Source organism: Budorcas taxicolor, chromosome 25 (genome assembly GCF_023091745.1).
Source record: "Budorcas taxicolor isolate Tak-1 chromosome 25, Takin1.1, whole genome shotgun sequence".
Taxonomy (NCBI): domain Eukaryota; kingdom Metazoa; phylum Chordata; class Mammalia; order Artiodactyla; family Bovidae; genus Budorcas; species Budorcas taxicolor.
In genome coordinates this window covers 41,717,689-41,730,217 of record NC_068934.1, presented here as the reverse complement: position 1 = coordinate 41,730,217, position 12,529 = coordinate 41,717,689, and the positions used below count along the sequence as shown (strand labels likewise).

Sequence of the window (12,529 nt, the reverse complement as noted above, 5' to 3'; positions counted from 1 at the left end):
GAACTTAACTTTTCCCAAACCTTCAACTCATCAATGCGTTTTTCTTATGGAAATATTTGTCTTAAGCTATGTGAATGAACTGTGAACTTACCCTAGACTCTGTCTTCAAGTCGGTTCTGCCTAAGACACAGAACTGACTTGACAAACCATGCAAATATTCTCTTAAGTTATGTTCATGAAACTGTATTTGCTTGGAAACCTGCCTTTCTTCAAGATTCATGTCACTCATTTTATGGCCCGGGACAACCCCCCTTGTGCCAATGTTATCTCAAATGGATGATGTGGGTGAGGGGCCTGGTGCCAGTCTCTGATTTTTGAGACATTTCATTTCTCTAACAGACTGCGAGGAGCCTGGTGGTCTGCAGTCCATGGGGTCCCTAAGAGTTGGACATGACTGAGCTACTTTCACTTTCACTCCAGTACTCTTGCCTGGAAAATCCCATGGACAGAGGAGCCTGGTGGGCTGCAGTCCATGGGGTCGCTAGGAGTTGGACATGACTGAGCGACTTCCCTTTCACTTTCCACTTTCATGCATTGGAGAAGGAAATGGTAACCCACTCCAGTGTTCTTGCCTGGAGAATCCTAGGGATGGGGAAGCCTGGTGGGCTGCCATCTATGGGGTCGCACAGAGTCAGACATGACTGAAGCGACTTAGCAGCAGTAGCAGGAGCTATATAAGTGAAAGTGAAAGTCGATCAGTCGTGTCCAACTCTGCGACTCCATGGACTATACAGTCTACAGAATTTTCCCAGCTAGAATACTGAAGTGGGTAGCCTTTCCCTTCTGCAGGGGATCTTCACAACCCAGGGATCAAACCCTTAACTCCTGCATTGCAGGTGGATTCTTTACCAGCTGAGCCACAAGGGAAGCCCAGTAGCTAAAAAACATTCAGCTAAAGACTAGCAGGGTGGCACTCCTTCTGCCTTCTTCTGATGTCTATGTCAGAAGCTTTCTCTATTTCTTTTATACTTTAATGAAACTTTATTACATAAGAGCTCTGAGCGATCAAGCCTCACCTCTAGCCCCAGATTGAATTCTCCGCTGGAGGCCAAGAATCCTGGATTCTTTCATGGTTCTGAAGGAGGAAACAGACAGAACAGGCTCTGTCTTAAAAGCAGGACTCCCATCTTGGGCTGGACTGTGGACTTTGAGCTATATGCCCAGTATCTATGGAAACGATATATCAACTGGAAAACCAGGTCCCCCAGAATGAAGAGGCCCAGGGCTCCTACCTAGACTCTCCATTGCCTACAAGAATACCCTAATTATCTGTGTAACCATATAGAATCATACATTCTATTATGCTTACTGGGGTATGACCACAGGCCTGTTGATAATTGTCCACTGTTAACTACCTATGCTTAAGGCATATGAATCACGGGTTAACTTTGATTGTATCTTTCTTTTTCCTTTGTTCAGACTAGTTTCGGGGAATTTGGGGAGGTGGGTTTGTGCACTTACACTTAGGGTATATAAGGTTTTCACAAAAACTGGTCGGGGTCCTTGGCTAAGAGGAGACTGTGCCTTGGGCCCGCCAGTGTAATAAGCTGCACTCCACTATCTCCATTGTCCTTCTGAGTGAGTTTTTTTCCCGGAACATGTGGCTTCAATAGTTCAGCAACAACCTTTCACTACTTCCGTGCCACTGATTCTTCCAACAGCCATGATAATCCAGCCCCCAACTGAGTCTGAATTCTCTGTCCACGAGTACTACAACAATCCTGAAGACCACCCAGGGGACACTCTAAGAAGATAGATCTACAAAGTGGTTAGGAGTGTGACTTTGAAGATAGACCTAGGTTCAATCTCTTCAGCACTCAGCTTTCTTTCATCAGCTGTGTGTCTTTGGCCAAATTACATGTGCAAATCTCAGAAGAACCTCAGTCTCCGGTCTGAGGATAAGAAAGTGGTGGCAGAGATAAGAAAGGCTGTTATGGACTTAGAGACCATCAATATTCACTTCAGTTGCTCAGCCATGTGCAACTCTGCAACCCCATGGACTGCAGCACATCAGGCCTACCTGTCCCAAATTCATGTCCATTGAGTCTGGGATGCCATCCAACCAGCTTATCTTCTGTCATCCACTTCTCCTCCTGCCTTCAAATTTTCCCCACATCAGGGTCTTTTCAAATGAGTCAGTTCTTCCCATTAGAGGGCCAAAGTATTGGAGTTTCAGCTTCAACATCAGTCCTTCCAATGAATAGTCAGGACTAATTTCCTTTAGCATGGAATGAATGGGTCTCCTTGCAGTCCAAGTGACTCTCAAGAGTCTTCTCCAACACCACAGTTCAAAAGCATCAATTCTTCAGCACTCAGCGTTCTTTATAGTCCAACTCACATCCATACATGACTACTGGAAAAACCATACCTTTGACAAGACAGACCTTTGTTGGCAAAGAAATGTCTCTGCTTTTTAATATGCTGTCTAGGTTGGTCATAACTTTTCCTCCAAGGAGCAAGAGTCTTTTAATTTCATGGGGGCAGTCACCATCTGCAGTGATTTTGGAGCCCCCCAAAATAAAGTCTCTCATTGTTTCCACTGTTTCCCCATCTATTTCCCATGAAGTGATGAGACCAGATGCCATGATCTTCATTTTCTGAATGTTAACTTTTAAGCCAACTTTTTCATTTTTCTCTTTCATTTTCATCAAGAGGCTCTTTAGTTCTTGCCTTTCTGCCATAAGTGTGGTGTCATCTGCATATTTGAGCTTATTGATATTTCTCCCAACAATCTTGATTCCAACTTGTGCTTCATCCAGTCCAGCATTTCTCATGATACACTCTGCATGTAAGTTAAGTAAGCACGGTGACAATATACAGCCTTGACATACTCCTTTTCCTATTTGGAACCAGTCTGTTGTTCCATGTCCAGTTCTAACTGTTACTTCCTGACCTGCATGGAGGTTTCTCAAGAGGCAGGTCAGGTGGTCTGGTATTCCCATCTCTCTCAGAATTTTCCACAGTTTATTCTGATCCACACAGTCAAAGGCTTTGGCATAGTCAATAAAGCAGAAATAGATGTTTGTCTGGAACTCTGCTTTTTCGATGATCCAGCAGATGTTGGCAATTTGATCTCTGGTTCCTCTGCCTTTTCGAAAACCAGCTTGAACATCTGGAAGGTCATGGTTCACGTATTGCTGAAGCCTGGTTTGGAGAATTTTGAGCATTACTTTACTAGCGTGTGAGATGAGTTGCAATTGTGCGGTAGTTTGAGGATTCTTTGGCATTGCCTTTCTTTGGGATTGGAATGAAAACTGACCTTTTCCAGTCCTGTGGCCACTGCTGAGTTTTCCAAATTTGCTGGCATATTGAGTGCAGCACTTTCACAGCATCATCTTTCAGGATTTGAACTAGCTCAACTGGAATTTCATCACCTCCACTAGCTTTGTTTGTAGTGATGCTTTCTAAGCCCCACTTGACTTCACATTCCAGGATGTCTGGCTCTAGATGAGTGAGAACACCATCGTGATTATCTTGGTCATGAAGATCTTTTTTGTACAGTTCTTCTGTGTATTCCTGCCACCTCTTCTTAGTATCTTCTGCTTCTGTTAGGTCCATACCATTTCTGTCCTTTATTGAGCCCATCTTTGCATGAAATGTTCCCTTGGTATCTCTAATTTTCTTGACGAGATCTCTAGTCTTTCCCATTCTGTTGTTTTCCTCTATTTCTTTGCACTGATCGCTGAGGAAGGCTTTCTTATCTCTTCTTGCTATTCCCTGGAACTCTGCATTCAGAGCTTATATCTTTTCTTTTCTCCTTTGCTTTTGGCTTCTCTTCTTTTCACAGCTATTTGTAAGCCCTCCTCAGACAGCCATTTTGCTTTTTTGCATTTGGTCTTGATCCCTGTCTCCTATACAATGTCATGAACCTCCGTCCATAGTTCATCAGGCACTCTATCAGATCTAGTCCCTTAAATCTATTTCTCCTAATAACTACCTGGTTGATATTAGTAACTAATGGTGTGATCACTCACCTAGAGCCAGACATCCTGGAATGTGAAGTCAAGTGGGGCTTAGAAAGCATCACTACAAACAAAGCTAGTGGAGGTGATGAAATTCCAGTTGAGCTAGTTCAAATCCTGAAAGATGATGCTGTGAAAGTGCTGCACTCAATATGCCAGCAAATTTGGAAAACTCAGCAGTGGCCACAGGACTGGAAAAGGTCAGTTTTCATTCCAATCCCAAAGAAAGGCAATGCCAAAGAATCCTCAAACTACCGCACAATTGCACTCATCTCACACGCTAGTAAATTAATGCTCAAAATTCTCCAAACCAGGCTTCAGCAATACGTGAACCATGACCTTCCAGATGTTCAAGCTGGTTTTCGAAAAGGCAGAGGAACCAGAGATCAAATTGCCAACATCTGCTGGATCATCGAAAAAGCAGAGTTCCAGACAAACATCTATTTCTGCTTTATTGACTATGCCAAAGCCTTTGACTGTGCGGATCAGAATAAACTGTGGAAAATTCTGAGAGAGATGGGAATACCAGACCACCTGACCTGCCTCTTGAGAAACCTCCATGCAGGTCAGGAAGTAACAGTTAGAACTGGACATGGAACAACAGACTGGTTCCAAATAGGAAAAGGAGTACGTCAAGGCTGTATATTGTCACCGTGCTTACTTAACTTACATGCAGAGTGCATCATGAGAAATGCTGGACTGGATGAAGCACAAGTTGGAATCAAGATTGTTGGGAGAAATATCAATAAGCTCAGATATGCAGATGACACCACACTTATGGCAGAAAGTCAAGAACTAAAGAGCCTCTTGATGAAAGTAAAAGAGAAGAGTGAAAAATTTGGCTTAAAAGTTAAGCCAAAAGATTTGGTCTCATCACTTCCTGGCAAATAGATGGGAAAACAGTGAGAGCCTTTATTTTGGGGGGGGGGGGTCCAAAATCACTGCAGATGGTGACTGCAGCTATGAGATTAAAACAGGCTTACTCCTTGGAAAGAAAGTTATGACCAAACTAGACAGCATATTAAAAAGCAGAGACATTACTTTGTCAGCAAAGGTCCATCTAGTCAAAGCTATGGTTTTTCCAGTAGTCATGTATGGATGTGAGAGTTGGACTATAAAGAAAGCTGAGCACCAAAGAATTGATGCTTTTGAACTGTGGTGTTGGAGAAGACTCTTGTGAGTCCCTTGGACCGCAAGGAGATCCAACCAGTCCATCCTAAAAGAGATCAGTCCTGACTATTCATTGGAAGGACTGATGTTGAAGCTGAAACTCCAATACTTTGGCCACCTGATGCGAAGAATTGACTCATTTGAAAAGACCCTGATGCTGGGAAAGGTTAAAGGTAGGAGGAGAAGGGGATGACACAGGATGAGATGGTTGAGCAGCATCACCAACTCAATGAACATGAATTTAGGTAAACTCCAGGAGTTGGTGATGTACAGGGAGGCCTGATGTGCTGGGGTTACAAAGAGTCAGACACGACTGAGTGACTGAACTGAACAATAAATATTGTATGGCTTGGAAGACTATCTGGAAGAAGTGAGCTCTCAACCTGAGGGCAGTGTCGCCTGCATATCTCTAGTATAATGATGGAAGGTAGAAAGATGAACTGTCGCTAATTCTACTTAGATCTGATTCGAGTGCTTGGCTGCAGAATAAAGTGGAGATGCTAGGTGTGGCAGGTCAAGGGGTGACTAGTGGATGAAGGGCACTTTGGAGTTACCAGTGCCAATGGCCGGCTTCCCTGGTGGCTCAGGGGTAAAAGAATCTGCCTGCCAAAGCAGGAAATGCGTGCTCCATTCCTGAGTCAGGAAGATACCTTGGAGAAGGAAACGACAACCCATTCCAGTATTCTTGCCTGGAAAATCCGAAGGACTGAGGAGTCTGGCGGGTTCTAGTTCATGGGGTTGCAAAAAGTCAGAAGCAACTCAGTAACTGAAGAAAAACCTTGTCAACATACTGTCCCTGTCTGAGGCCAAGCAGGTGTCACTGACTCCCAATTTACAGCCCTTTCCTCTGGTTCCTCTAGGAACTTTGGAATATTTCTTAAGTAGCCACACTCTTTATTGTCACGCCCAGGGACATTTTAGGGCTGTGAGCCCACTCTCTCCTCTCCTATCAGCAACTGCGCACTATGCTCCAGACAGAGAAGGACACGCATCTCTTCCCTAGAGTTCAGGCTAGGGACACTACAATCCACACAGCTGCTAGTTCTGACACCACCACTGCTGAGCCAGGAGCCTGGATCTATCAGACTGCGGGGAGTAAGGCAGTAGGGCATCTTCGAGTTTTTAAGGGACGAAGAGACCTTCAAGAGACAACTGCAGATTAGAGAGGTGCAGCCATCGCTCACGGTTAGGCAGAGCCGAGTCTAAGACCCGGACCTCCTGGGTACCACACCAGTTTGTTGGTTCTCCTTTGCCCGGACACTCAGCAGCCGGGGTGACATGCTGCCCGCTAAGACACAACGCTCTACGCCGTGGCAGGCCTCGAGCCCCGCCCCGAGGGCGTCGCGCTCCACTGCTCACAGGTCCCGGCCCTCCCACAGCCTCAGGTAGATGGAGAAGCTCAGCCAATCTCAAGGGCTCCGAGGCAAAGAAGGCGGGACGAGAAGAAAAAGTTTAGGACAGGAGCGCTAACCAATCGGGCGCCTAGCTGCCTGAGCGACGGCCACCAGCATCCACTTGAAGACCCCGCCCTGAGTCGGGGGCATGGTTAGTAGAGAGTGAACCAATCCGAGACGAGGGAAGACAAATTTGAGCCAATTAAAACTAAGAAGGCGGGAAGGGGCGGAGCTCTCCCGGTGGCTGCTCGTTGGTGGGTGAGGGTCAGCTTTCTCTGCTAGTTCCCACCCTCGGACTTCCTAGCCCCTGGAATTCGAGAGAGGCTCAGGGAGTTCCCGGAGTAGGGCGAAGAGGTATCGCCCGAGAAGGCCTGGGGTCGAGACTCTAGTTGGACGAGGTGCTGGAAGCTACCGGGTGGGCATCGAGGAAGCGGAGGCTGCTTAAGGGGCGGGACTTCCGGGGAGGGGCTTTGTGGACGGGGCGGGGCCTGCTGCTACGGTTAGGCCGAGGGGCGGGGCTAAAAGTAGACCACTGGGTGTGACCTGGGAGAAAGAAGGGTAGTAACATAAGGGAGCATCTTGGGGTCGGGATGCTGCTGCCAGAGGCTTTGGAGTGGCAAGTAATAGCTCAGAGCTGACGTTAGGTTTATAGGGAGGTTACCTGCCCTAACCCACTTTCCTCTCTTCCCAAGGGAACCACTGGAGAGGATCTTCCTAGGGTCCCTTTCCTTTTGTGGAGTGCTATGGAGTTCCCAGAACACAGCCAGCAGCTGCTGCAGAGCCTCCGAGAGCAGCGGTCCCAGGGTTTCCTTTGTGACTGCACCGTGATGGTGGGTAGTACCCAGTTCTTGGCCCATCGGGCTGTGCTAGCCTCCTGCAGCCCATTTTTCCAGCTTTTCTACAAAGAGCGGGAACTGGACAAGAGGGATCTGGTGTGTATCCACAACGAGATTGTCACAGCCCCGGCCTTTGGACTGCTTCTGGACTTTATGTATGCTGGCCAGCTGGTCCTGAGGGGGGATACCCCTGTGGAGGATGTGCTGGCGGCTGCCAGCTACTTGCACATGAATGATATTGTCAAGGTGTGTAAGCGGCGGCTGCAAGCCCGGGGCCTGGCAGAGGCGGATAGTACCAAGAAGGAAGAAGAAACCAACTCACAACCCCCTAATTTGGAATTTTTGTCCAGCACTTCCCGTGGTTCCCAGGCTTCGCTGGCATCAGCAGAGACATCAGGGCACTGGGGCAAAGGGGAATGGAAAGGCTCTGCAGCTCCCTCACCTGTCTGTCCTCCAGATGAGCCACCAATGCCAGCTGGGGCTGACACTACACAGCCTGGGGTGGAGGTTGAGTCATCGCATCTGCGGGCTCCTCCTCTACCAGTGGCTGATGTCTCTCTTGCCAGCCCCAGCAGTTCCACAGAGACCAACCCTGCAAACTACTTCTCTGCGGGCCTCCCAACTGTTTCAGTGGAGCCACTGGCTCCACTTGATGTGGGTTCTGAGAGCCTGAGGGTGGCAGAACCAAGGGCAACTGGAGGACCATTGCAAGGCTTCTATCCCCCAGCTTCAGCTGCAGTCCCAGTTCCATCCGAGGCTCCCGCCCCCGCGGAAGCTGAGCTGGTACAGGTGAAAGTAGAAGCAATTGTGATTTCTGATGAGGAGCCTGACGTGTCAGAGGAACAGCCTCGAGGTCCTGAGGGACTCTTCCCTCCTGGCGGAGCCATGTATGGTGGACAGCCCCCCCAGCCAGAGGCCTTTGAGGAGCCACGGGCAGCAGGATTGGAGGAGGTGGGGCCCAGTGACCACTTCCTGCCGCCAGATCCGCACCTACCCTACCATTTGCTGCCAGGTCCAGGGCAGTATCATCGAGGACTGGTGACCTCGCCCCTGCCTGCTCCACCCACCCTGCATGAGCCACTCTACCTGCCTTCTGAGTATGAAACAGCCCCAGGAAGCTTTGGGGGTTTTACTGAGGATGTTCCTACTTGCAAGACATGTGGGAAGACCTTCTCATGCTCTTACACACTGCGGCGTCACGCCACAGTGCACACGCGGGAGCGACCCTACGAGTGCCGCTACTGCCTGCGCAGCTACACGCAGTCAGGGGATCTGTACCGCCACATCCGCAAGGCTCACAATGAGGACCTGGCCAAACGCAGCAAACCGGATCCAGAGGCTGGCCCGGTCCTGGGAGCGCAGCCCCTCCCTGGCTCCCCGACCGCAGACAGACAGAACAGCAGTGCTGGAGGGCCACCCAAAGATTTTGTACTTGGCTCCAAAAACTAACATCCGGGAGAGCATGCGCCGATGCCAGGCCTGCTCTTGCCGCCACCGGGGGGCAGCACGGAAGGTGGAAGCACCTGATTTCCTCCGCTGGGGATGGAATGAAGATTCTGCCCAGGCTGAAGGTTCCTACCCTTTTCTTTTCCCAGCCAGAGAGGACTTTATGGGTATTGCGTCTCAGCCAACTCCTCGCCGCACTGGGAATTTTCCTGAGATGTAATCGCTTCTCGCTCTGCATTTTGGACCATAAAACTGGCAATGAAAGTATTTCTCTGAACCGGTTGGCTGGTTTCTTCACAAACTTGCATGCCTCCTGATTTTTTCATAGCTTTCCTCCAGGCTTTTTAGGAATCTGACACCTGCATTTGGAGTAGGGGTCAGGTTGCTTAGGAGGAAAAAAGTGGGATAAGGAGAGGGTAATGTAGACTTTACTTAGGAAAAGTATACAAATTAGGTTATTTTACACAATTATGGTTTATTGTGGGAGAAGGCAATGGCAACCCACTGCAGTACTCTTGCCTGGAAAATCCCGTGGACGGAGGAACCTGATAGGCTGCAGTCCATTGGAGAAGGAAATGGCAACCCACTCCAGTATTCTTGTCTGGAGAATCCCAGGGACGGAGGATCCTGGTGGGCTGCCATCTATGGGGTCGCACAGAGTCGGACACGAATGAAGCGACTTAGCAGCAACAGCAGCAACATGGTTTATTGTTGTATTTGAGCTCCTGTGTCCTGGGCTGTATTGGGGATTTCATATACTCATTTAATCCTCAACAACTTTTTGAGGTATTATCCGTCTCCCCTAGTTTTTTCCCCACAGACAAGGAAACTTGAGACTGAACAATCTACGTTAACTTGTTCAAGGTCAGAGCTAGTTAAGGCGCAGGCCAGAATTTGAACCCTGGCTTATGACTTCATGCTGGCTTAAAACTTTGTTGAAGATGGTTAACTTTGAACTAGAAGTTGTTTTCTTTTTTGAGTGTTTGGTTTTGTTGCCTTACCCCTTTCTGTCTGCTTTCCATGTAGAAAGACTTGGTTGACTTGTTTCAATGGCAAATACTGTACTGATGACTTTAAATTTTTGCCTGCTTCTTATATGTGGATTGAGGTCTCTGAAGATGACAAACTGGAAGGCAGGAAACGCTACCGTGGTGGTAGGTGTGTGGGGGGAGGTTGAGGGCCTGTGAAATGGAAATGATGGGTACTTGGGAAAACTAAAGCAAGAAACACTGGAAGAGAACCTCAGAGTTCATCTAGTCCAACTTTCTCACTTAAAAGGTGTGATGATAGCCTAGACAGGTCATATCACTCATCTATGATCACACAGGTGGTTACTGGCAATAGAGACAGCAAAGAAATGGGAACTTGGGGTGTTGATGTGGCATGGGGGATAAAGCATTCTAGAAATGCAAGAGAAGGGTCTGCCCGTGCCTGTGGTAGAGTGGTGTTTGTACAATGGACCAGAGGGCTCCCCACAAACCCTTTCTCTTTGACACATAAGGAACTGAGTGCAAAAAAAGCAGGAAGGAATATTTAGATGAAAATATGAGTGAATTTCCTGAATTTCTTCTCTTTTTGGATTTGTTACATTCAGCACTGAACTCTTACTAGTAAGCTACTGTTTTTGAGTCATAGGAAGGAGACAGTGCTGAGCAAATATTTGGTCAAACAAAGTTCCTTACCTGGTGCATTATGGGGAGCAAAAGTTGATGCTTAACATTTCCAAGGTTGGGAGTAAATTCCATGCCTTTCGTTTTCCTTGTATTGGAATAACTTTTGTATCTTTCAAATGCCTAATTTTATTTATGCAAATACATTACTGCCTTAACTCCTTGGTGAAACAAGGCAAGATGTACATAAACCCAGTAAGAGCTATTTTAGCTGAGTGGAGCACCTTTTCCAAAGTCTTTCCTAGAGTAACTATCACGTCAAACTGCCTATAAGAATCAGTTGCCTTTAAAAGAGTGAACTGTATGATTGTGAATTATCTGTCAACTTTTTAAAAAGACATGGGGCTGGGGGTGGGCGGGGGGAGGAGAAATCAGTTGCCTCAGAATGGTTCCTAAAAGCAAGGCATAATATGTGTATATGTATATATCATGTATATACTTTCTCTGGACATCTGGGGGACACAGGAACCATTGTTACTGTCTTGGCCACGTGCAATACAAACTAAAGAGGATCTGTTACTTGGTGACATTGTCCTGAAGAGCATTTACTTTTAGTTCCCAGAATGGAATGCTTTCTTCATTGGAGGTGGCAGCTAGGAATTTGTAAGACATTTAAAGCAGCAGCCAACACACTTACAGCCACAGTTGCCTCTCTTTATCCATCTGCTGGACACCAAGAAGTTTATGCCTGTACGTAGAAGTGTGATCAATAGAGAAGTTTCTCTGGTTTCCACTTCTCTTGAAGGCCCCACCCATGGATTCAAGGAACCATAAGTCAGCTCATCTAATCTCTAGTCCAACACTGGATCCTCCTTTTGCCAAGTGTTGAACCTCTGCTTGAAAGAGAACTCACTATCCCCAAAGGAAATCTATTTAACTGTTGGGCAACCCTAATCACTGACTAATGATTACTTTTACTGAGCCAAAATCAGCCTCCGATGGTGGGATGGATCAGGCCCCAGGCTACTAAGAGTTTAACCCCAAGAAGTTACTTGCTTTTGAGCTCCAAGCTGATTTAGTTTTCAGACAACCACCCTTTGCTCTCCAGTTTTAGAAACATATTCCTAGTTTAGGATTTCACATCTTTTCTTAATTGGCTATTTTACAAGCATATGCCTTCACTTGCCCTTAGCTTCACAATATTTACCATTTAGTCCTTCGCATTTGATTTCAATTTCTCCAAAGCCAGTGATTCCAAAGATTATTTACTTGGATATATACTTATTTTTATGGTTGGTTGGTCGTTTTGTTTTTTTGGGCAGATGATATAAAGTGCTCTAAAGTCCCCATCTCAATTTTATCAGTAAGCAATTTCAGCATGCCATCTCTAAAAGGACTCTTAAAGAAGAAAAAAAAAGACCAAATACCATGATCACTTGGGTCAGGATGATACCCTGGACAAGGAAATGGCAACCCATTCCAGTAATCTTGCCTGGGAAATTCCCACAGACAGAGGAGCCTGGTGGGATCCAGTCCACGGTGTCACAGAGTCGGACACAACTGAATGACTAAACCAACCACCACTATGATCACACCCAACAGAACTGATAATTCTTGTTCAGAGCTTCCCGATTGTCCCGTAAACTTTTTTCTCAAATCAGAATCCAAATTCTAAGGGTTTTAGGAGCTCTGTGCCAGGACTTCGGAGGAGACCTATATATATAACTTTTTTTCATTATTTCAGTCTTATAGTTTTCTTCAAATAAGTATCCAAAGTAGAGTCATATTTATTTGGTTGATGTGTCTCAAACCTCTTTTTAAGATATAAAATCCCCTCTCCTTTTCTTGCAATATATTGCAGAAATTGGTTTTTGCATCTTATGGTTTCAGTCTGGGGTTTGCTGATTACCTTCCCATGGTATCATTTAATATGTTCCTCTGTCCAAAAACTCCTTTCAAAATATATATTTAAATAAAATGTTGACTAAAAAGTAATATAGGTGTGTGTTATTTTGGCAAAATTGTAAAGATAGTGGGTATCGGTTTGGCAGAAACACCATTCTTAATTGTTCCTTATGTGCCGAAGTACGAATCTTCACATCACCATGAGT

At 46.4% G+C, this 12,529-nt stretch overlaps 1 protein-coding gene across 1 annotated transcript; it reads left to right on the top strand.

The window, feature by feature from the left end:
• Positions 1–7,269: 7,269 nt before the first annotated feature.
• On the top strand, positions 7,270–9,028 carry ZBTB3 (zinc finger and BTB domain containing 3). The gene is given in 2 exon segments (XM_052661688.1): positions 7,270–8,793; positions 8,795–9,028. Coding segments are annotated over 2 exon segments (1,758 nt in total).
• Positions 9,029–12,529: the final 3,501 nt, after the last annotated feature.